At 45.7% G+C, this 23,817-nt stretch overlaps 1 protein-coding gene and 1 long non-coding RNA gene across 41 annotated transcripts in view; one reads left to right on the top strand and one right to left on the bottom strand.

Annotated features, from left to right (window-relative positions):
* Positions 1-1,992, bottom strand: part of Zcchc2 (zinc finger CCHC-type containing 2) — a 74,109-nt gene extending 72,117 nt beyond the window's left edge. For 34 of the 36 annotated variants that reach the window (XR_015635186.1, XR_015635165.1, XR_015635166.1 and 31 more), the window contains exon 1: positions 687-1,716. Coding sequence is in view for 12 of the 36 variants with exons in the window: in XM_087580560.1 (XP_087436686.1) it covers positions 687-1,610 (924 nt within the window). In the remaining 24 variants the exon portion in view is untranslated. 36 annotated transcript variants of the gene reach the window in all.
* Positions 1,993-2,105: 113 nt separating this feature from the next.
* The window catches only part of LOC102550524 (uncharacterized), a 47,049-nt gene continuing 25,337 nt past the window's right edge, over positions 2,106-23,817 (top strand). For 4 of the 5 annotated variants that reach the window (XR_015635832.1, XR_015635834.1, XR_015635835.1 and 1 more), the window contains exons 1-4: positions 2,106-2,517; positions 9,758-9,814; positions 13,509-13,723; positions 16,085-16,164. This is a non-coding gene — a long non-coding RNA (uncharacterized LOC102550524). The remainder of the gene's footprint in view (positions 2,518-9,757; positions 9,815-13,508; positions 13,724-16,084; positions 16,165-23,817) is intronic. The other variant, XR_015635836.1, reaches the window with a different exon arrangement.

Below are 23,817 nucleotides of genomic sequence, written 5' to 3'. Positions count from 1 at the left end.
TCACCAGACCCCAAATCTGAGGTAGAAATCAGGCCCCTTTAGGAAAGCTCGTTTGGTAGTCTATAAAGGTTTAGCCAGGCCATCCCAGGTCTTTTACCCAGATGACCGATTTTAGTACTTGGGTCAGCCAATTCATAGGTCTCCATAGAATAACCCCCTCTAACCCCAGTGAATACAAAGTTCTCCAACTAAAAGCCAAAAGACCTATTCAAAACCTTAACTGGAACATACTAAGTATGAAAAGTCCCTTATGCCACAGGGAGTGCCAAGGGGTAAGGCAGTTTTAAACAAGATGAGACTAGGAAACAGGCCATCCAGGGATAGACCGTGGTTGACAGCCCCCCCGCCCCCAAAGCGCTTGGCTTTTCCCCTTGCACTTAGCGCCCAAATACCAAAGCCCAAAATGTCCCACGACACTCCTCATCCGAGGTCTAGGGTCAGGAAGCTCCAAGTCTTCCGTGACAACTCGTGCACGTTAGAGAAGTCTAGATCATTCTGTTATGGCGGGTGGCTCTATATGCATGTGGGTGACTGGAACTGAGCCGCCCAAGAAAATTATGACTACCCCGGGCCGAGAGCCGCGGAGTGGTTATTCCGAGACACCTGCATGAGGCTGGGGTCAGAGCTGGATTCCGAAGCCTCCGATGGGGAAGCCGGAGCTGCGACTGCACTCCTTCGCACCTTACCTGGGCCCTGGAGCCGGCAAAGTTGCTCGGCTCCACCTCCGCGTCCTCCGGTTCCACCCGGAGTGCGCTGCGGAGCCTCTCCAGGTGCTCCCTCAGGGTGACCCGCTGGTGGAAGGAGAAAGCCGGGTGCAGGGAAGCCATGGTGAAGAGCAGCAGCAGTTCCTCCTGGGCCCTGAAGCCGAGCCCGCCTCCAGTCCCGAGCTTGGCGCAGCCGCCGCCTTCCGGGCCGGGGCCGTCCTTCTCCGCGTCCTGCTCGTCATCGCCACCCGGCTCGTCCTCCACGCTGCCCCGCGAGCCCTCGACTCGAGTCGCGCGGAGGCTCCTGAGCACCGCGTCCACCTGGGGCAGGAGGCGGTGCAGGCGGCCGGCGGCCTCCCTGTTCTCCGAGCCCAGCAGCGCTAGGTAAACGATGAGGCGCGAGCGCACCGCAGGCTCTCGGAAGTCGGCCAGCGACCCCGGGTCCGAGAGGCCGTTGGCCTTAGCCTCTGAGTCGCGCAGGTAGTGGTAGTCCTTGCGCGCCAAGTCCTCCAGGCACGAGCCGAGAAAGCGCAGCTCCAGCGGGTTGCACAGGTCCAGCAGCCCGCACAAGAACTCCAGGCGCTGCGCCGAGCCCAGCACCAGCCCGAACCACTCATACACCCGCTCCTGTTCGCGCAGCGCCGCCGCGTGCCCGCCGCCGCCCGGCATGCCCGCTCCCGCCGTCGGCCCGCTAGCAACAGGCGGCTCGAGCCCCCGGGGCGGCGACGGCGGCGGCGGCGGGGGCCCCCGTGGCAGGCCCGTGGGCGGCGGCGGCGGCGGGCGGCAGTCGCGGCGGCGGCGCGGCGGCGCCTTTGCGCCCGGCCGCGCGTCCGCCTCGGGCTCCTCCGCGTCGGGCGGCGGCTCGCTGGGGTGCGTGGACTTCGGTGGCAGCTTCATCCTCAGCATCCTCAGCTAAGGCGGTGCGGACATGCGAGCGAGGGAGCGGGGGCGGCGGGAGGAGCCGAGCGCCCGGGCGGCGGCACGGCCGTCAAGAACGTTGCCCCTCCATGCCGCCGGGGCGGGCCGGGGGCGGGTCTCGCCGACCGGGGAAGGGAGGCGGTGGCCGGCCGGCAGCTTCGTCCCGGCCGGAGGCGGGGCGTGCCCGCGGCGGCTCCTCCCCTGGGCTCCGTGCCCGCTGGGGAGTCCGGTGCGGGAGGAGCAAGTCGACAAGCGCGTCCTCCTTCCGGCTTCTCCGCGTCCGCACCGGGTTGGCGGTGACGGCCTGAGCGGTTCCCTCTCGAGCCAGCGCTGGCAGAGCGGCTTGGCGAGGAGGAGGAGCAGAGGGGCTGGGCGGAGACGCTGGCGGGCTCCGCGCACCGCACCCCAGCCAATCAACGTCCAGAGCTAGAGTGACGCGCGCTCCTCGTCCGCCTCCCTCCCCTGCCGGGAGCCGCCCTCTCCGAGAGGCCACGCCCACCTCCTGCTAGGCCGCAAGGCTTTGGCAGGTCCCGCGCGGTCCTAATGCTTGGTGAGTTCCAGCAGAATGAGGACGTGAGTTTGGGACTTTGGGACCACGGCGAGGTGAGCTCGGCCGGGAGCGGCAGAAGTGGGCGAGGTTCACGTGGGAGGAGGGAAATCGACTTACTTTTTCTTGAGAGATCTGTCTGCAGACCATCTTCGAGTCAGCCACCGCCCTGGGTTCACAGCCCCGCCGCCTAGTGGACTCCGCGAAAGTCAGCCACCGGGGATAATTACCACGTTCTAAAACTTCACCTGGACCGTTGGTGTGGACGCTGGAACGCAGATCCGGGAGTTAGGTCGGGATGTGGAGTGGTCTGGGGCGGCGAGCGCCGGTGCCCAGGCTGGCTGCAAGGTGCTGCTTTAGACTGGCTTTAGATCCGGCCGTGGGGACCCTGTTGGTAGGGGCGCTTGGCCTGATGGTTGCTTCTGGCTTGCAAGGTTAAATTTAAGAACACCCTCCTGCCCCAAATCTATGGTTTGCAGAATCACTTATTAGTTACCTTTTAGTTACTATCCATGAACATTTGCAATTCTAGTGCTGGTGTGGATTTCCTGTAACTCTTTTAAAACAATTTAATTAATTACTGTCTTGGCAGGGTTTTAGGTTTTTAAATGATATTACATCTTTAAGGTTTGAAAAACCCCAGCCCCCAAATGACTCTCTTTTAGTGATATGTATAGCCCAACTATAAAAATAAATTTAAAAAGCAAACCAACAGAAAACCCAAGGTGCCGTGATTCCTCTCAGAGCCACCAGGACCGTCTTTCTGTCTGTCTCACTTGTGCTAGAGCCTGACCACCAATCAAGAGTTCTTGACATGCTGTTTATAAGTCCATGGTTGTAAATAAATCATAAATCTAGTGCCTAGGAGTGGGGGGCAGGGGAATCCGGATTTTTTTTAATAAAAGTAGGTTGTTTTTTTTATACTTCCGTATAGTTTTAAATTAGGAACTCATACTACATAACCTTAGAAGGAGCGTGAGAAAATTAATGCAGTCTGAGAGTGCTGGGACATCTACAGAGAGTATGTGGAATCTCCTTTATCTCACAACTCAGTGGCTTTATCATTTAGGATATGGCTGAGGTGAACCCTAAATCAGCTTCAGTGATAAAGCTGAGAGATGGAAATGTACTAATTACTCAGTATATTTTAGGTTGAGGAAAACAAGGGAAAGCTACTCTATCCTGTGGTTTTTCTCTTTCATGCTCTTCTTGGGTGTAGCTTAAATGGAGTATGCCTCAGCTATTAGCTATCCTGAGTCTACCTTTCTTGCCTGATGCCTTAGGCACATTTCTGAAGCTTAGGATGAAATGCTCTAAGCACAGTAGCACTATGCTTCATTATGTAATGAGCAAATAGTCTACCTCCAAATTGATCTTTACATCTTTAATTTCCCATTGCATCAGTTACTAAATACAGACTCACGACACCCAATCCACGTTTTTCATCAGGATTAAATTTGCAGCTGGTAATAATGACTTTTGTCTCTGTATCTTTGCCAAGTAGAAAACGCAGTTAATAGTGACACATAAATAACACGTAGTATACTTTAAGTCAGGCTATCCTCTATCAGCTTGATGATTTCGTCCCCACAGGGTGTTGTTTCAGGGCCCTCTCTGCACCCTGCAAATCACTCACAGATCTAAGTGTTTTTTTTTTTCCACCCTGTGATTACTGACAGAACCCAGGGAGCAAGGGTGAAGGACGGCTGCAGCCAGCACTAGCTCTCAAGAGAGAGTGAGCCCAGGGCAACATGGAAGTGTTTAACTAGGGAGAACTACCCCCATGATTCTGATGACTCTTTAGAAATATGATCTGCCTGGTTGCCAAAACCTGCTCTAAATTTTATGTTCCGTGTGTAATCAAATCACATGGGCTCTAAGAGTGGTGAGCGTCAGATTTGTATCCAAATTTTTCATACTGGGATTGTGATGGCTAAACTTGGTTGTCAGAGACTTGCTTCTGAGCCAGTTGTGAGAATAATTCTTACAAGAACTGATGGAGGGGAAAGACCCTCCCTTATGTGATGATGGCACCCCTCTAGGGCCAGCAAGGGGGCCAGATTAGAAGTGATCAGAGGAAAAGCTGCTGGTCTTGCTTGCCTGCTTTGACGCACCCCCTTTCTGCCTCTAGCCCAGTTTTACCCGTCTAATTACTGAAGACCAGCAGCTGGACTGCTGAGACCTTCAGCTCGTGGACTGAGAAGGTTCTCAACCTCTCTAGCCTGTAGACAACCATAGTTCTACCTATCCCATACTGTATACGCCAATCTAATAACTTTTCTTATATTCTATTGATTCTATTACTCTGAAGGACCCTAATAGAGTTAGCCCAAGGTAGTATTGTGACCTGTCTTTAGATGATCTTGATAGACAATTTAGTAAACCATGAAAGATGCTATTATTTTTAACATCCCAGTATGTGTTTCTCCGCAACAAGAAAAATGGTTTCAAGGGAAGGTTGTACTTTAGAGTGAATGCTAGCAATGATGGAAAGGACTTTTAAATAATACCTTTTGCAATTAGTTTACAGCAAGTAATTTTACCCAAGCACCAAACACTTATGCGGTTCCAAATACATTGATATACTTAACATCATCCCCTCTAGCAAAAGAATCGATTTAGGATCCAGAGAGATGGTTTGGCAGTCAAGAGTGTGTGCTACTCTCGCAGAGGACCTAAATTTAGGAGTTTGGTTCCCATGACCCACATCAGGAAGCTGTTACTGCCTGTGACTCCAGCTCCAAGGGACCTAACAGCTCTGGCCACCACAGACGGGCAGCACACTTAGGTGCACAGACAGATGCAGCCCCTACACTATGGGTATTTAAAGGGCTCTATGCTCAAGTCTTAGCACTTAGCCAAGATGTTATCTGAAACAGCCAGGCTGAGCCATCTATAAAGTGTGGTCTGTGAGTCATGAATATTAACCTATGGACTTCTTAACATGTTTCCCTGTTTCTTCCACCTTTCTTTTTCCTCCTCCTCTTCCTCCTTCTTCCCTTTTGAGACTAAGCCTCACTGTGTTAGCTAGACTGACCTTGAACTCACATGCAGGGTAAGTGGGAGCCATGATGCATACTTGGCTGAGATGTAAATGTTAGTTAACTGGCCATGTCTTTTTCAACTGCATGTTTTACCAACTACTAATCTATTCATCCTATTTAGTACACAGTACTAAACAATTATGAAACAAACAAATGACTGGGCAGTATAGCAGAAGTAAAGGCCAGAAGCCAAGGGCATTGGAGTTCATATCTAGCAGGAAAGAAAATGTGTATGCCAGTGTGTTCAGGGCAGAGCCGACTGTATACCAGGCTGTCCAGGGCAGAGCTGACGGGCTCCCTTACTCTGCTTGCTGACGTTCCATACCCACTCTTGATCAGTCTCCGGGTCCAGCACAGCCGAGTCGGCTTCTCCAGAATGATAAAGATCCAGAAAAGACCTCGAGCACTGTTGCAAAGGATGCAAATCCACAGGCTAGAAGCCTATCTGTGGACTGAATTCAGAGTCTCCCCGGAGGCCTGACTCTGTCAGGAAGATTCCTGGGGCTGAGCCACCAGGATGACTCTGCTTTCAAATACTGTACATGGAATGGTTTTTGAAAATTTGAAATCCATGATCTTTAGAGACTGTTAAAAAATAAATTTTATACTAAAATGGTTTGCTATGGAAAGTCCTCAAACGAGTGACTTCTATTAGAAATCTACAAATCTAAAATTCTACTTAATTTGAAATAGGGTATTTCACAGAGACAGATGAACTCCAGTTTTTCAAGTTTGGGAAAATTTCAGTGTGCAACAGTACAGTGATATTAATGGATTTTAAAAATCCCAATCCATGGGACGAGTGGGTGCACTTCTGAGACAGTGATGCTAAAGAAGGTAACATTTTGTAACTGTCCATTGTAATCATGGTTCTGACCTGCTTACTACTGGATACAAAGCTACTGGAAAACCAAATACACATATTCTCTCACCACAGCTGAGATCAGAGAAAAATAGAAACTAGAGAGATGGCTCAGCAGGTAAGACCACTTCTTGCAGAAGACCCAGGTTAAATTTTTGTCACCCACATGGTGGCTTTCTATCTTCCATAACTGGTCAGAACACCTCGGCAGCTACCAGGCATATGGAGCACGGACAGACATACAAGCAAAACATTCGTATAAGTAAAATAAGTAAATCCAAAACTATTTTAACATAAAGAAAATGTATTTTATTAGAATAAATATAAGTGGATGCCATCAAAGCCATGATGCCACAGCTAATATTAGCAATAATGTAACACTAATATTTTCCTTTGTTATGTCAAGAGCACTACTAGCAATACACACTTTTATGCTTGTCAAAATATGCTTAATGAATATAATCACGTAGGAACAGGATTAGCCCAGACACTCCCCCCCACCCTGCCCCCTTCCTTTCTAGGCGGGATTTCTCTATATATCCCTGGCTGTCCTGGAACTCACTCTCTAGCCCAGGCTGGCCTCCAACTCAGATATCCACCTGTCTCTTCCTTCTGAGTGCCGGGATCAAAGGCGTGCGACACCACCACCTGGCTAACCCAGGCATTATTTGGAATAATGTAAATATTTAAAAATATTTAAAATTAGTTACATTGTCAAAGCAAATACAAGGAGGCTACTGTTCTAGATAAAAGGACCCTCAAGAAATAAAACGCTAAATGCAATGCCTGATTTGATTGGTTCCTTGAAGTAAACACCTGAAAGACATTTGGGAGATAACTAGATAACTTGAATATGAGCGATCAGCCACTTCTTGCTCCATGCTGGCTTTCTCCAGAGAAATGCTGACATTGTGGCTTCTAAGTGAAAGCCGGGTCTTCGAGAGGTGTGTGTAGACACACCCAAGATTGAGTGCTGTGACACCTGTAATTCATCTTCAGATAGCTCAGGAGAATTAGTGAAAAGGAAGTAAATGTCAGGAAATACTCAAAATCTAAGAGGGGTGAACAATGTACTGGTTTGGTTTTCTGTTGGTATGAATTTTTGCAAAATAAAATGGGAAAATTTGGACATCCCCAGTACACATCCAAAGAACCTGTGAAGACCGTAGAGCTGTGCGCCGTGCACAGGACGCTAGCCCGTCACCGTCTTCCTTGTGATTATAGTGCAACTGACGGCTTCCTACTACTTAGTAGTTTCACAGCCATTGCCGCATGACAATGCAGTGCATTCCTGACTAATTCGTGATGGCTCTGCTGTACCAAGCCCATGGTGCTGCCAGCTATGTGAAAGTACAGCACATGCAACTGTGTGTGGTGTGCACCATACTTGACTATGGTAAATGTCATCTACTGGTGCATGTCTACTGTACGTCGTCATTATTTTGGAAGATCCTACATATAAATAAAAAGAGTGCTGTGGCACACTGACACCAGACCATTGGGAATTGGTTCTAATGTTGTCTTAATTCTGCTTCCCAAAGCCGCTTCCAGACCTGAGAGTCCTACCCACAGCTGCCTTCTATTGATAATAAAGAATTGTTTAGAGCCAGTGGCTGGGCAGAGAAGAAGGCAGGACTTTTAGTTTGCACGGGCAAGGAACTGAAGCAGGAGAGGAGGAGAACAGCCATGAGAGAGAAGCACATGGATTAGACATCAGAGCTGCAGGAAAGAACCAAACCAGCCATGGATGAATTGGGAAGGCAGCCCTAGGGGCCACTCCCCCAATTGGGTCTGGGATAGCAGAGATGAAATGTTGACTTAACAAGTTGACTCAGAAAAGTTGCTCATCATAGGGAGATTTAGAAGTGGTCAGTCGTTGAGCCAGTCAAGGAATATCAAAGTTAACCGGTGCGAGAGCGAATCCAGAGAGTTCTTGGGCAGGTGCAGCGTGCGCGCAACGTGCCAGGAGCCAAAGTGGTTTAACTAAGTCACAGCTACACCAGACATGTGTTTATTGTGTTCTCAGTTGTGCCGAGACGCCATCTATCTGAGTGCATTCTCTGGTATTCAAGCATGAACATGAGCTAGCCGTACATTTCTCAGAATGTTGTTGAGCAACACTGAGCCGCAGCGTTAAATACGCAGTGTACTTAACACATGAAAAGTTGCCTAGTTAACTGCTTTTGTAAATGGGACAAAGCATTATTCAAAGTCCCTTCAAAACAAAGATACAAGTTCTATAAAGGGGCTTAAAATGTAATGTAATGCAGAGCTGCTTTTCTGAAGGTGTTTCCTCAAGTTTATTGACCTTTCAAACACTTATGGAGTAAAGTTGTTCAGAACCAAATAAATGGTCATGACTTGCAGACTCACAAGGTGTCCCAAGAATCAGTTTGTCAATGTGTTACAAAGGAAACCTGAGACAGCCAACTCCAAGCAAGGTCACCCCAGCATAAACCTAAGGGATGCTGCAGAAAATCACATTATACAAAAACATGGTGGAGTGCCAAGAGCAGGCTCTCCTGCCTGGGCTCTTAGAATTAAATTGCCTTTATTTTTTTTAATATTTTTATGAAATTCTTTTTTTTATTATTATTAACTTGAGTATTTCTTATATACATTTCAAGTGTTATTCCCTTTCCCAGTTTCTGGGCAAAAATCCCCTTCCTCCCTCCCCTTCCTTATGGGTGTTCCCCTCCCCATCCTCCCCCCATTGCCACCCTCCCCCCAACAATCACGTTCACTGGGGGTTCAGTCTTAGCAGGACCCAGGGCTTCCCCTTCCACTGGTGCTCTTACTAGGATATTCATTGCTACCTATGAGGTCAGAGTCCAGGGTCAGTCCATGTATAGTCTTTAGGTAGTGGCTTAGTCCCTGGAAGCTCTGGTTGCTTGGCATTGTTGAACATATGGGGTCTCGAGCCCCTTCAAGCTCTTCCAGTTCTTTCTCTGATTCCTTCAACGGGGGTCCTGTTCTCAGTTCAGTGGTTTGCTGCTGGCATTCGCCTCTGTGTTTGCTGTATTCTGGCTGTGTCTCTCAGGAGTGATCTACATCCGGCTCCTGTCGGTCTGCACTTCTTTGCTTCATCCATCTTGTCTAATTGGATGGCTGTATATGTATGGGCCACATGTGGGGCAGGCTCTGAATGGGTGTTCCTTCTGTCTCTGTTTTAATCTTTGCCTCTCTCTTCCCTGCCAAGGGTATTCTTGTTCCCCTTTTAAAGAAGGAGTGAAGCATTCACATTTTGATCATCCGTCTTGAGTTTCGTTTGTTCTAGGCATCTAGAGTAATTCAAGCATTTGGGCTAATAGCCACTTATCAGTGAGTGCATACCATGTATGTCTTTCTGTGATTGGGTTAGCTCACTCAGGATGATATTTTCCAGTTCCAACCATTTGCCTACGAATTTCATAAACTCATTTTTGATAGCTGAGTAATATTCCATTGTGTAGATGTACCACATTTTCTGTATCCATTCCTCTGTTGAAGGGCATCTGGGTTCTTTCCAGCTTCTGGCTATTATAAATAAGGCTGCGATGAACATAGTGGAGCACGTGTCTCTTTTATATGTTGGGGCATCTTTTGGGTATATGCCCAAGAGAGGTATAGCTGGGTCCTCAGGCAGTTCAATGTCCATAATTGCCTTTATTACTTGATTGTTTTATCTGTCTTCTTTCAAAAGCGATCCAGAGGGCTGCCTGTCATCTGGAAGTGAGGAGCTGGGCAGCATGCACACACGGTAAGGTTGACGATGCTCCTCAGTGTGCACGGCTCCCCATCTGTGACAGAACTTTCCGCCGCTGGAGACACCCAGTCTGTCCTGGAGAAGAGTTATCTCTCTCCATTTGTCTTTTACTTTCATAAAACGGTCTCTGTCTTTCCTCTGTCTAACTTTCACACTGTAATTCTAACTCAGAGTGAGTCCTGACTGACACTTCTTGTGCGTTACTCTGGGGAGTGGACACAGGCTTGTCACTTACCTTCACAATGAGGCTATCCCCATCCTGGAATTGAATAGCATTCCGATTTACCAGGTCCTCATAGCTAAGTCGGTTATCACTCCCCCTGAGGATGACCAACTGGGGTAAGTGATCCGGCCTCTAGTCGAGACTCAGCCTGATGTTTGTGTTATTTGAAATTTAAACCTCATTTATCATATCAATGTAAGTAAGATTGATCCAAAGCAATGCCATAATAATACTACAAGTTGGACAAGTCGGGACTGTACTTTAGCTGAGAGAATACTTCTCCGGCCTGCAGGAAGACCTGGTTCAATTCCCAGGGTTGTATAAAATCTGGCATAGTGAAGCTCAGCTGTAACCCTAGCACTTTGAGGGCAGGAGGACCAAATTTTCAAGGTTATCCTCAGCTACATTGCAAGTTTGAAGCCAGCCTAGGATTATATGAATCTCTTCCCTTTTCTTGAGACAGGGTGTCTTAGGGTTTTACTGTTGAGAACAGACACCATGACCAAGGCAGCTCTTACGAAAGATAACATGTGATTGGGGTTAGCTTACTGGTCCTGACGTTTAGTCTGTTACCATCAAGGCTGGAAGCATGGCAGTCATGGCACTGGAGGAACTGAGAGTTCTACATTTGTTCCAAAAGCAAACAGAAGACTGGTTCCCATATGGCTAGAAGGAGGATGTTAAAGTCCCCCTCAACAGTGACACACTTCCTCCAACAAGGCAACACCTCCTAATAGTGCCACTCCCTGGGCCAAGCATATTCAAACCACCACACAGGGTCTAGCTCTGTGGCCCTGGCTAGCCAGGAACTCTGTGTGTAGAACAGGTTGACCTTGAATACACAGAGATCCACTTGCCTCTGCCTCCCAAGAGCTGAGACCACACCACGCCTGAAACCCTATTTTATAAAAATAGTTGGAAGAATGTTTGAAACATAGAGTTTTAAATGTTACTTATCAATTTTATAGAAATGGTAGCAAACATTTACATAAAGAAAATACAAAATAGATTTAAGAGCTAAGTAAATCCGATTACTTTTAATTGAGATTCTAATTACTTCACTTCCCTCTCTCTTTCCTTCCTCCAAACCCTCTAATATGCCAGACTTGCTTTCTTTCAAATTCATGACATTTTCATTAAGTGTTATTACATGCATATGTATTAATTATATTTGTGAATATATATAATCTTCTTGGCTGGCCTATATGTTACTTGTATGTATAGAACTTGTATGTACAGGTGCCTGTGAGATTCCTCACTAGGAAGAAAGCATTTATCCCTCAACCCTGAAGACAGGAACTTTGAACCTGTGATAGAAGGAGAAAACTATCTCCTGAGAGTTGCCTTTTGACCGCCACACCTCACAATAATAGATAATGTACCCTTAAAATAAAACTGGTTCTTAAAATTATACTAAAAATGAAGTCAGTCAATTTATCTAGTAAGTACAAAGATATGTTGTACATTTTCAAGTGATTATCATAATGAGCTGGAGCTAAGCAAACATAAATGATTATATTCTTGATGTATTTGCTTCAGAGCTTAGTGCTACCTGTGACACTGATTTTATAGTCTAATTCTACTTAAAGCATTAACAGACATTTATTTTGTTAGTAAACCTCAAGTCAAGGTTTATTTTTCTATAGGCTAGAGTGCTGCTTTAAATTTTCCATCACTCTTTGCCCCGCTGATAGAACTTTCATTCTAAGTCTCAAAGGTCTTATTATATTTGGAAATTTTTCTTTTTTGTGTGAGATAAATATCAGAGTCTCTTATTTACACACATCTACTGCTTCTCACATTTAACTGCAAATATAAGATTAGCAAGCTTGCGATGGTGTCCGGGTTGCCACTGAGGTTTGGGTAGCCTGCAGGGCCGCTTTGTTCTGTGAAAAGACTGGGCAGTGACGTCAGAGAGCTAGAGGTGACTAGAGGACGTTAACCATGTTGTCCTTCACTGACCTCTGACCTCTGAATCTGATGACTCAGGCAGGCTAATCACATGTAGGAGATGGTCACATGGTGCTAAATTAAGACTCATCATACGATCAGCTCTTCCAGGGCCCAGCCCAGCACACTTCTGCTTCAGCCAGTCCTTTGGTTGCAAAGCCTCACAAGCGTTTAGGGTCAAGGGATGTTGCTAGCTCCCTGCTTGCAACAGCTCTGGTAAAAGCTATGCCTCTGGTAGTTTTCCCTGGACGGCACCTGGCTCCTGGGCGTCCATGGAGCAGATCTATGCAGAGATCAAAGGACTCAGGCTCAGAGCAGCTCTGAGGATGAGAGTTACACTGATAGTCTGTTTTCTTCACCCAACCCGCTCTGGCTGGTGTGTTTTCTACTTTGGTGGCTTAAAGAAGTCACAGGAAGGAAGTGACAGCCAAGGAAAAAAAATCATTTCCTCATAGGAAAACAAGACTTCCTTAACAGAGCAATCACAACGTTGTGAAGGACCACACAGTAAATTCTGAGCCGAGTGTCACTTTACGAGTGAGTTTGTACAGCATCCACTCACCTTCCTAACATTCCTCGGACAGTGTCACTGGGACAGATATGGAGATGGAGGGTGTGGAGTGAGGCCATGTCTCCTAGGTCTAATGCTAGAAAGTACTCCAGGCATTCAAACTCTGGTTGGCAACCCCAAAGCCAAGCTTTGGCCACTAAGCAGTCAATGCATGTGATACTCTGAATGAACCCAGAGTTTAATGTTAACCCTGTGTTTCCTGACTATAAAAGCCATATGTACTCATTACTAAAAATTTAATATGGCAAAAAACAAATCAGGCACAATTTCTCTGCGTGAAGTTTGCCGTGCACTTCATCCACTCCCGTGGCACTGGGGATGGGATGTGGGGTCTCCTGCGAGGTAGGGGAGTGCTCTAGCACTGAGCTATACCCTGCCCCCAAGTCCTTTTCAGTATTTTTCTGTGACTGAGTTTTGTAGAAGGCTCTGGGTCCTTGCGCTTGTGGTAAGTATTTTGCATTGAGATACATAACTGCTTTTTAATGTTTATTTGTTATATATGTGCATGCATACATGCATGCCATGGCCCACCTATGAAGGTTAGAGGTCAACTTGTAAGAGTTGACTATGTCGCTCTCTCTCTCTGTGGGTTCATTTAGCAAGCCTGTGAAGCCTGGCTATTATAGAATACATGTTGTCTATGGTGGTTTGGATTTGCCACATTTTTCATTGGAAAACATTTATAGTTTCAATTTTGGATTATTCATTGATAATATATAGAAATACTATTGACTTTGGTATGGTAAAGTTTTATTCTGCAACTTTATTGATCCTTTAATGTTGTGGTAGTTTCATATGTGTGTATGTTCATGCACATGTGTACTCATGTACAATCATTCCTTCGGTTTCACATACAAGGTCATAAATCTATGATGATTTTTTTTTTAAAGTTTCTCATCACAACACTTTTTTTTTTTGTCTTCCCTAAACTGCCTGGAACGAAGCATATGGAAGTGGCAAAAGTTGGCCTTGCTGCATTAGGCCCAGTCTGACAAGGAGAAAAATGTAGTGTTTTACCATTGTGTGGGCATGTGTGCGCACATGGGTGTGTGTTTTTCTTTCCTCCAACATGAAATCAACTTTCCTACTTGGCCGCTGTCATAGACTCCCAACCATCACAAGGTTGAGGACCACAAGGGCCTTCTGCCTTCTGGAAAAGGTAGGATTTTCTCCTTCCCCTAACATTTGAAAAGTCACATTTTACATGTGTGCTGTGTGTTGGTGTGCAGTTATCTTTGTGTACCAAGGGAGTGCCTGGTACCCTCAAAGGGCAGAAGAGCAGAGCATTGAATCCCCTGGATCTGGAGTTACAAGTGGTTTCGAGCAGTCACGTGGCTACTTGGACTCAGACTCTGGTCTTTTGGAAGAGCGCACCTGGTCCTCTTAAGTCCCTGAGTCATCTCTTCAGTTTTATTTTTAATCCTAAATTTATGTTGAACTTTGGAGGCAGTGCTTTCTAAGTCTGCCCACACGATGGTGTGCATTTTAAAGTCTGTTTTATTAAATGGTGTATTGTGCTGTAACGTTCTGATACTAAAGCAGCCTGGGGCTCATGGGATACACTCCATTTGGTGTCTCAGTCAGGGTTTACTGCTGTGCACAGACACCATGACCAAGGCAACTCTTAGGACAAGATTTCACTGGGGCTGGTTTACAGCGTCAGAAGTTCAGTCCATCACCATCAGGGCAGGAAGCATGATGCTAAAGGAGGAGCTGAGAGTTCTGCATCTTGATCAGAAGGCAGCCAGGAGAAGACTGTGTCCAAGGCAGCCAGGAGGAGGGTCTCAAAGCCCACACCCACAATAACACACTTCCTCCAACAAGGCCTCACCACCTAATAGTGCCATTCCCAGGGCCAAGAGCATTCAAACCACCACAGTTGGTTAAATCTTTTTATTCTTTAAATGTTCTACCTTGCTAATATTCTGCTAAAGGTTCTATTTTTATAAGGAAATTCAAATACAAGGTGTTTGTGTTTTTCCTTATAGTCAGTCAGTCACTTCCTCTGAAGTTATATGTGTGTGTGTGTGTGTGTGTGTGTGTGTGTGTGTGTGTGTGTGTCTTTGGTTTGGGTACACATTAACACTGTCACAGAGTAACTTGAAAGCATTTCCTTTGCCTGTTTTCTGGGAGAGTTGAAGTTATTTTTCTTTTTTACATGACTTGTAGAATCTGTCCCTAGAAAAATACCTTGGATTTTTAAAAAAAATTCTCTCATATATTACATCCCAAACACAGTGCCCCCCACCCCTTCCTTCCAGTCCTGCGTCACCCCCATCCTGGTCTCCCATTCCTCTTCCATTTCCCTTCAAAAAAGAACTTCCCAGGGATATCGACCAAATATGGCATAACAAAACATAGTAAGCCTAGGCACAAAACCTCTTATCTAGGTTGCATGAGACAACCCAGTAGGAGGGAAAAGGTCCAAAAAACAGGCAAGAGAGCCAGAGACACCCACTCCCATTCTTAGGAGTCCCACACGGACATGAAGCCTCAGAATCATTACATGTATGCAGACGACCTAGGCCAGACCCAAATGGGCCTTAGATTTTAACTGTAGGAGTATTTTAAATCACAGAATCTCTTGTAATAATAAAACCTGTATTCGGTTTTAAAAATCAATTTCTATACTTTTGTTAATATTCTCAGTTTGGTGGGATACTATTGTCATTTCCTTTAATTTTTGTCAACCTTGTTTCCTTTGTTTTAGTCTTTGTCACTGTCTCCAATATCTGAGGCCCTTCAGAGGTTGTCTCTGCTAGCTCTTCTTTCTCTCCTATATTTGAGTGCTTCTTTTGTAAATCTCGTGATGTTTTTCTTGAAGCTTGAACCTTTAGAGAGCTCATGATAACATAGCATGGTGTTCTCACACCTTTAACTGTGGTTGTTGCCGAGCTTCTTTTATTCATTGGGTAATGATTTACCTGGACTCAGTGAGAGGCTGGCTGTCTAAATACAAGCAGCAGCTTCTGTGTGTGCTCAGTCTTTATATTGACAGAGCTCGCATTGCTGTCGTAAGCCATTCCTATCATACCCTGGATTGGTATAGCCCAGTAGCCAGCATGTAACCGACCAGACCTGCACTTCAGCATAATGATTTAATAAAGCTGTGTCCCATTTTTCGTTGATTTGCTTCCGGCTGAAACTCATTCAGTGTGCAGGAAGTTACCATTCCTACCCTGTATCATAAAGCTGTATGTTCAGTGAGCTTCAGAGTTACACAAGCCATAGTCTGGTCTCTTCTGAGCTTGGGTACAACCATGTACATACAGGTGGTCTTCAGACCTACCAGGAAAATTCAGGAGCGTGTAGGGCCTGCATAACTGATGCCCGCCGACCACACTGTTTAATTTCTCTAGTCTTAGGCTATATGGAATCGTAGGCTAGTTACAAGGGTTTCCCTGACTGTTTGGCACTGAAATCTCTATTATTTTTGTCACTGTTCCTGGATATAGGTTGGCTTTTTGTTTGTTTGCTTGCTTGGTTGTGTGGACAACTGATGACTTACTCTTCCCTACAGCATTGCCATGTGCTAGAGCCAGGGGGACAACACCAGAGACTTCTACCAATCTCAGCGACGTTCAATCATTTCTCTTGAAGGTATTCTTTTCACATTTGTTGTATGGCCCTGGTCAATGTACAGGATATTAAGGTGGTTGTTTTTGATAACTGTATCCATTGTATATGTTTTGGAGAAGGTTTGCCATTCTTTGTACAGATAGCCCAGGCAGTAAGTCTCCGTAAGAATGAAGACCCAAGTTTGATTTCCAGCCCCCGTATGGAAAGCAGGACATGGTGGTAAACATGTGCAATCCCAGCTCTAGGGAGGCTGAGACAGGTGGCTCCTTGGTACTCGTTGGGTAGCCCTGGGTCCTAGTGAAAGACTGTCTTAAAAACACAAGCCTTGCTGCTGAATGATGTGTTTGATAGGCATGAGAGCTGGTGGATATTAGTCGCATCCTCTCTCTGGAAGCACGCATGGTCCTTCCTGATACCATGGAAGCTCCTCCTCAGGGAGGAGGCTCTCAGGTCAGTCCACCTCAGGAGCATCTGGGCCCTGTCTGAAGTGCGTGGTATCTTCAGCAATAGGGACAACTCTTCCATCTCTGGGAGGTGGCCAAGGGCAGCAGGAATAGGCTGTGTTCAGGGGTTCTCTTGACAGTTTTGGATAACTACTCAAAAGAGGACTTCTCATGTCTGGTATCAGGGTTTCTGTTAGGAGAACTTTGACTCTTGGGTCACTACCAGCCCAGAACCTGAAGGATGACAGACATACGTTAGTGACAACCGTCAGCTGTCTAATCGGACTTAAGGCCCACTCAATAAAGGGGAAGTTCTCTCTGGTACTAGAAACCCAGCTAACTTCTCAGTGCTTGCGAATGCATGGTTAGTGGAAAAGACTTTATAACCACTAACTTAGTAAACCAGCATAAGTGCTAGCAATCTACAAATATTTGTTCTTATACCCTCAGATCAATCTAGGGTTTCATTAACCCCTTATCAGTGAAACTCTGCTTTGCAACAGAGAGCACAATAAAAACCACAGCCAATCACAATGCAGAGTGGTGAAGCCTACTCCCCTTAGAGAGCACAATAAAAACCACAGCCAATCACAATGCAGAGTGGTGAAGCCTACTCCCCTTAGAGAGCACAATAAAAACCACAGCCAATCACAATGCAGAGTGGTGAAGCCTACTCCCCTTAGAGAGCACAATAAAAACCACAGCCAATCACAGTGCAGAGTGGTGAAGCCTACTCCCCTTGGATACGTGTACAAACAGTCCTGTACCTCGTGTTCAGGGGACATTGCCGATGACGGGACAGGAAGACTGGAGGAGCCACAAGACTAGAGTTTACTGTGAGGTTCTGTTTCCTAGTAACATTAGGAGCCACGCCCATGAAGTCTCACCAGCATATCTGCCCAAATGTGAACTGAACCGGGATGACTCCAGTGGCCATGGCTGAAGTGGAAAGAAGAAAGCCCACGAAGTCTCAACCTTATGACAAACCAGAGGCAGCCGAGAAATGCTGGGAGTGAGAGTGGGCGTCTTCCGCAGGGCATGAGCAAGTTTTCAGGGAGAAAAGGCAAGGGGGAAACTTTGTGATCCCAAAAACCTTTTTAAAAGTAAGAACAAGGGCTGAAAGATAGCTCAGTGGTTAAGAGCACTGCTCTTCCAGAGGTTTTGAGGTCAGTTCCCAGCCAACCAGAGGGTGGCTCATAACCATCTGTAAGGGGATCCCTGTCCTGGTGTGTCAGAAGAGAGCAACAGTGTGCTCACATACATACAATAAATAGGTAATCTTTAAAAAAGAAAGTAAAATCAAAGCCAACATCAAGTCTGGTGACCTGAATTCAGAAACAGATGCAAAGAGACCCTATTCTACGAGGTGTGGTAGTGTGACCATACACAAACTGAGACACACAAAATAAATAGAATGTCACAAAGGGTTAAAAGGAAAATAAAACCAAATCACAAGGAGCTCCTTAGGACCCATGCTCGAGTCTTGGCCTCCACATGCAAGCACACGTGTATAGCTGCACACGTGTATACACACAAACACACCCACTCAAGTTAGTTTCTTTAGAAATATATCCCTCCAAGTGTTCGTAGTTCAGTTGTTTCTAGTTATTTCCGATTCAGGCAAAACTCGAGCCCTCGTTGGGGAGAACGCCTGTGGTGAGACGGGTCCGCTCCCTGTCCTTTACACTGTAGTCACACATCTTAGACATCTACACATGGCTGCCACGGTTTGGGTTAAATAGCCATGGGGCCTGCAGGAATGCCATCAGGAGAGAGAGAAAGTTCTAGTAAGCATACTTGACTTGTGTTCTGCATCTGTGAACAGTGCTTTTTTCTTCAAGCTTAGGAGTCTCCCAACAACAAAGAAAGTCTCTGTATCTTATGGGGAGTACCTAGAAGAGTGTGTCTAGTCTTTTCATTGTGTAAAGCGTGCAGATAGTAATTTGGGTAAAGGTACTGTGTATACACATCCTGACCCATGTACACACAAAACACCTTCATCCTTTGCAATCTTACTTCCCGAACTTACGTACCTTCTACCACGGGAGAAATCGCACCTCTCCAACCACGGGCTTTCACAGCTACATGACCATTAGTCACCACCGTCTCCCAGAAGCACGTATTTCCTGACTATTCAGTATATAGCACTATAACTGGGCACAGCTTTTTAGGTTGGGTATCTGTTTAGAGAAGATTGTTTTATTTTTTTTAGTGAATAGATATAGTCTCCATGTCATCTTTTGGAATACATCGTTTTTTTTCTTTTGCCCTAACGTTATCTCTTGGTGAGGAATACTGCTAATTTTATGTTATATATGTATATGTGTTAATATTATGCGATGGAAATGCTATTTTATGCTATGTGGCTCTACCACATTTATCTATTTTGGAAACTTAATTTTTAGCATCTAGAGAATGTGTTTGTCTAACTTGCCAAGAATAGGCGCTCCAGGCTCTTGTTTTATTCATTGTCTGTGAGAGCTCTTAGCTTATCTCTGTTTTAAACACGAACCATCCTAACAGACACGCTTCGACGCAGGGTCTCCACACTGGACATTCCACCTGGCAACAGCCCAGTCTCTTTTTCTTAATTTATGTGAAATTGGTAAACTTTACATTTGTGTACAACTTTGAAACAGTATCGTCTGTAGCCCAGGCTGGCCTCCAGTACACTGCAGTCTTCCTGCCTCAGCCTCCCAAATGCTAGAAAATAAGTCCTGAGTGCCCATTCTGGTTAGGTTGCAGAAGTCATAGCAAAGTTGTCTGTACTGATCACTTTTCTGTACTTGTAGATAAATTGTTACTTGGCGGTGCGTTCACACCCTTGTTTATTGACCCCTCATAGAATGTAGCAGGGTGACTTACACCTGAGGTAAAAATAGCTCCAGGGAAAGCTGACTAGACACAATGCTTTACACTACAAATTTTCTTTAAACAGGCAAATGAGGTAGTTCCAATGCTTAGTTATATTATTTCATCATTCTACACAAAACAGCAGAGACACGGGACTAACCTCTGAAGTTATTCAAAAGTCAGGTACTTTTTAAATCTGCATAATCATTCTTCATTGGTGCCCTTGTCTAAGGACCGTTATTCTTTCTGTTTTTCAAAGAATTTTCTTTGTCTCTTGGTGTGTGTGTGTGTGTGTGTGTGTGAGAGACAGACAGACAGACAGACAGACAGACAGACAGAGACAGAGAGACAGGGAGGGGATGGACAGAAAGCCAGGATGTTTGTACACAAGTGTATGCAGCTGTACAAGCCCCTGAGTGTGGAGGCCAGGCAGGGATATCAGGTATCCTGCTCTATCACTTCCTGCCTACTCTGTTGACACGTTCTCTCGTTGGGCCTGTAGCTGGGCTGGCAGTCAGTAAACCCCACCAATCCTCCTGTTTTTCCCCAGCACAGAGCTGGGGTTACAGGTGCATCTGTCTGTCTGTCTGTCTGTCTGTCTGTCTGTCTGTCTGTCTAAGCATAGCACCAGCAAAGCACCGAGTGCCCTGGATTAGAACTAAGACTCCAGGAGAAGGAGCTGTATCCTTGGGATAGACGTAAGACTTTTAACCCTTCATTCACTCTCTCTTCCTTCTGCAAAATGAATGATGTGGGAGACACTTAGCTGAATAGTTGTTCAAGTCTTGTAGTTTTAAAGCTATGTAGAATTTACATTACAAACACATGAGGCTGACTCCTTTGGGGTCAGGAAATGGAACCTCTGAATGTGGTGTACCCATAGTGACTTGCAAACCTTAGCTTCTCTGCTCCAGTGGTTTTGTTAGCGCTCTCCTCTGGCATAGAGGATCTCCTTCCTCTCATTAGCTCTAGCAGAGTCCTGACATTGTGTGATGTCAGGTCCTGCTATCTCCAGAAGGGAACCACCGTGTCTCCTAAATATGCCAGTCCACTGAGCTTTTCTCTTACTGAGCTGTGGTAACATTTGCTACCCAGAGCAGTAACTCTGCTTCCTCTTGATTGTCTGTAAATCTCTCCTACTCCAGGCTATGCACTTTTTTTTTCATGAGCCTGAATTATTCCTTTTTTTCCTCCATCTTTATTAACTTGAGTATTTCTTTTTTTTTTTTTTTTTTGGTTCTTTTTTTTTTCCGGAGCTGGGGACCGAACCCAGGGCCTTGCGCTTCCTAGGTAAGCGCTCTACCACTGAGCTAAATCCCCAGCCCCCAACTTGAGTATTTCTTATTTACATTTTGATTGTTATTCCCCTTTCCGGTTTCCCAGCCAACATTCCCCTAACCTCTCCCCCTCCCCTTCCATAAGGGCGTTCCCCTCCCCATCCTCCCCCCATTGCCGTCCTCCCCCCAACAATCACATTCACTGGGGGTTCAGTCTTAGCAGGACCCAGGGCTTCCCCTTCCACTGGTCCTCTTACTAGGATATTCATTGCTACCTATGAGGTTGGAGCCCAGGGTCAGTCCATGTATAGTCTTTAGGTAGTGGCTTAGTTCCTGGAAGCTCTGGTTGGTTGGCATTGTTGTTCATATGGGGTCCCGAGCACCTTCAAGGTCTTCCAGTCCTTTCTCTGATTCCTTCAACGGGGGTCCTGTTCTCAGTTCAGTGGTTTAACAAATGATGGCATTCGCCTCTGTATTTGCTGTATTCTGGCTGTGTCTCTCAGGAGCGATCTACATTCGGTTCCTGTCGGCCTGCTCTTCTTTGCTTCATCCATCTTATCTACTTTGGTGGCTGTATATGTATGGGCCACATGTGGGGCAGGCTCTGAATGGGTGTCCCTTCTGTCTCTGTTCTAAACTTTGCCTCTATATTCCCTGCCAAGGGTATTCTTGTTCCCCTTCTAAAGAAGGAGTAAAGCATTCACATTTTGATCATCCTTCTTGAGTTTCATGTGTTCTGTGCATCTAGGGTAATTCGAGCATTTGGGCTAATAGCCACTTATCAATGAGTGCATATCATGTGTGTTTCTCTGTGATTGGGTAACCTCACTCAGGATGATATTTTCCAGTTCCATCCATTTCAGGCTATGCACTTTTACTCTCATTATGCTTCTCTGTTAAATAGACATACTGATTAAAGCTTGGTTTTTTTAATTTAGAGATGGCTACACGTGAAATTTCTTTGTGCAAATTGCTTTTTAACAAAATACTTCTTTTGGACAACAACAAAAAAAGGGACTGATTTATCGGGGACATTAATAGTGAATGGCCATTTTAGGCCACACATGGCTGGATCCCTCATGTAAAATAATGACAAGGAGTATAAGAGTCTAAAACTGAGATGTGGGGGAGGAGGGAAGTGTGACGCAGAATATAGTGGTATTTTGATGAAAGTGTCAAACAATGAGGGTGGGAGGGTGTTCTGGTGAGTAAAGGCAGCTCCTGCCCAGCCCAGTAACATGAGTTCAAGCCCTGGGACTCACACGTAGGAGGAGAGAACCAACTCCCACAAGCTGTTCTCTGATCTCTGCGTATGCACCATGGTAAACATACACCACTAGAAAAATTAAAGCTAGCATTTAAAGGGTTTTTGTGATGTTTGTAACTATGACTGCATCTTGAGGAGATAATCCTAAATCACAAAAAAAAAAAAAAAAGGAAAAGAAAAATATTTGGGTTGGGGATTTAGCTCAGTGGTAGAGCGTTTGCCTAGCAAGCGCAAGGCCCTGGGTTCGGTCCCCAGCTCTGGGGAAAAAAAAAGAAAAATATTTATATGAAAACAGTCATGGTAGGCTTATATTTACATTAATGTTCCAAGATAACCTTTGAGCAAACATATCCACTATGAGAGAATGCCATAGAACTTGGAAAATGGGAGTCTGAATTTCTACAGAGCATAAGGTAACTGTTAACCAAAAGAAGAAATGAGATTGTAGACCCTTCTACATCTTGTGACCAGAATGTTCCTCAGCTCAGGGAGTTCTCAGCACTTTGTCCAAGCAGAAGCGGAAGCCCCCAATGTGGGTCCCTTAAAGTCACTAGTGTGCCGGTCGTCCTCAATGATCGGTTCACTACGTGGGATTTCCTAGGAGCAAGCCAATGTATTCATAAATGAGTACGTAATCTAATAAAGTAAATGGATTTTGCTTGATCTAAAATAGACAGGGTACCGAGCTCTCAATATTTTGAAAGCTCCTGTTTGGGAACATCTGCCTTGAAATAACTGGTTAATTTTAATCAGGTTAAAAAAACAGAAAAGAACAATGCCAGCAAATGGGCGGCATCAGGAAAGGGAAAGAGAATATACTGAGAAACAGAACTGAAACCTTACTAATAGGAAGGACAGGAAAGGAAACCGAAACTCAGCCAACAGCACAATGAAAACAAAACCCCGAACCAGGTAGGGTTTTAAAAGCCAGCATTATCAGAAAGTCAAAGTTCCCGGTGATAAAGTGTACCGGAAATGAACGAACTGTCTGACTTCGTTATTCAGCTGAAAAAGGAGAGATGTGTCAGCTTGACAAACCACAGGGCATCGAGGCATCTCGCACCGGGAGGGACTTAGTTCCCTTCCAGTCACCAGAGTTTGCTGGAGTGGCACAGGAGCACATGAAAATTGAATCCGAGGAGAGTGGAGCTGCAAGAGGGAGGCATGAGAGGGAAATGCTGGGGCTCTTCGCCCGCTGTGCTCATCAGAGGCCTCTGGGAGAACAGGACAAATCAATAGCACATACGCAGCAGTGGAGTGAGGCCCAGGAGACGAAGATGAGGGGCACAGGGCATGGAAGCAGTGCGCACAAGCTCCTGTCTTCAGAACAGCCCCAAATACTGCTGACGCAGCTTCTAGATAAGAGGTGCTCAACCTGTGGCTGCTGGCCCTTTCACAGGAGTCACCCTCGACTATCGGACAGTGTCATATTTACACTGTGATTTGTGACAGCAGCCAAATTACAGTTAGGAAGTTGCAGTGAAAAATAATTTTATGGTTAGGGATTACCACAATTCAAGGAACTGTATTAAGGGTGGCAGGCGGCATTAGGAAGGCTTGGAACCACTGATTTACAGTTGTTCTCCTGGTGTCCCCACCCCTCTGGCTCCTACACTCCTCCTGCCTCCTTACACCGGTTTACTGCACTCTAAGGGAAGGGATTTACAGGAGAGCTCCCATTTAGAGCTCAGTGTTCCAACGTTTCAGTCTTTGTGCAATGTCTGAAAAGCCCAGTTTTAAATTAGGGTTTTGTCTTCTTGGTTCTTTGGGTTGTTCGTTTTATGAGTTGTTTGTATATTCTGGATATTAATTATATATCATATATGCCATGTAT

Source organism: Rattus norvegicus, chromosome 13, assembly GCF_021556685.1.
Source record: "Rattus norvegicus strain SHRSP/BbbUtx chromosome 13, alternate assembly SHRSP_T2T, whole genome shotgun sequence".
NCBI classification, from domain to species: domain Eukaryota; kingdom Metazoa; phylum Chordata; class Mammalia; order Rodentia; family Muridae; genus Rattus; species Rattus norvegicus.
Note: the sequence above shows the minus strand (reverse complement) of the source record. Positions and strands in the feature narration are given on the sequence as shown.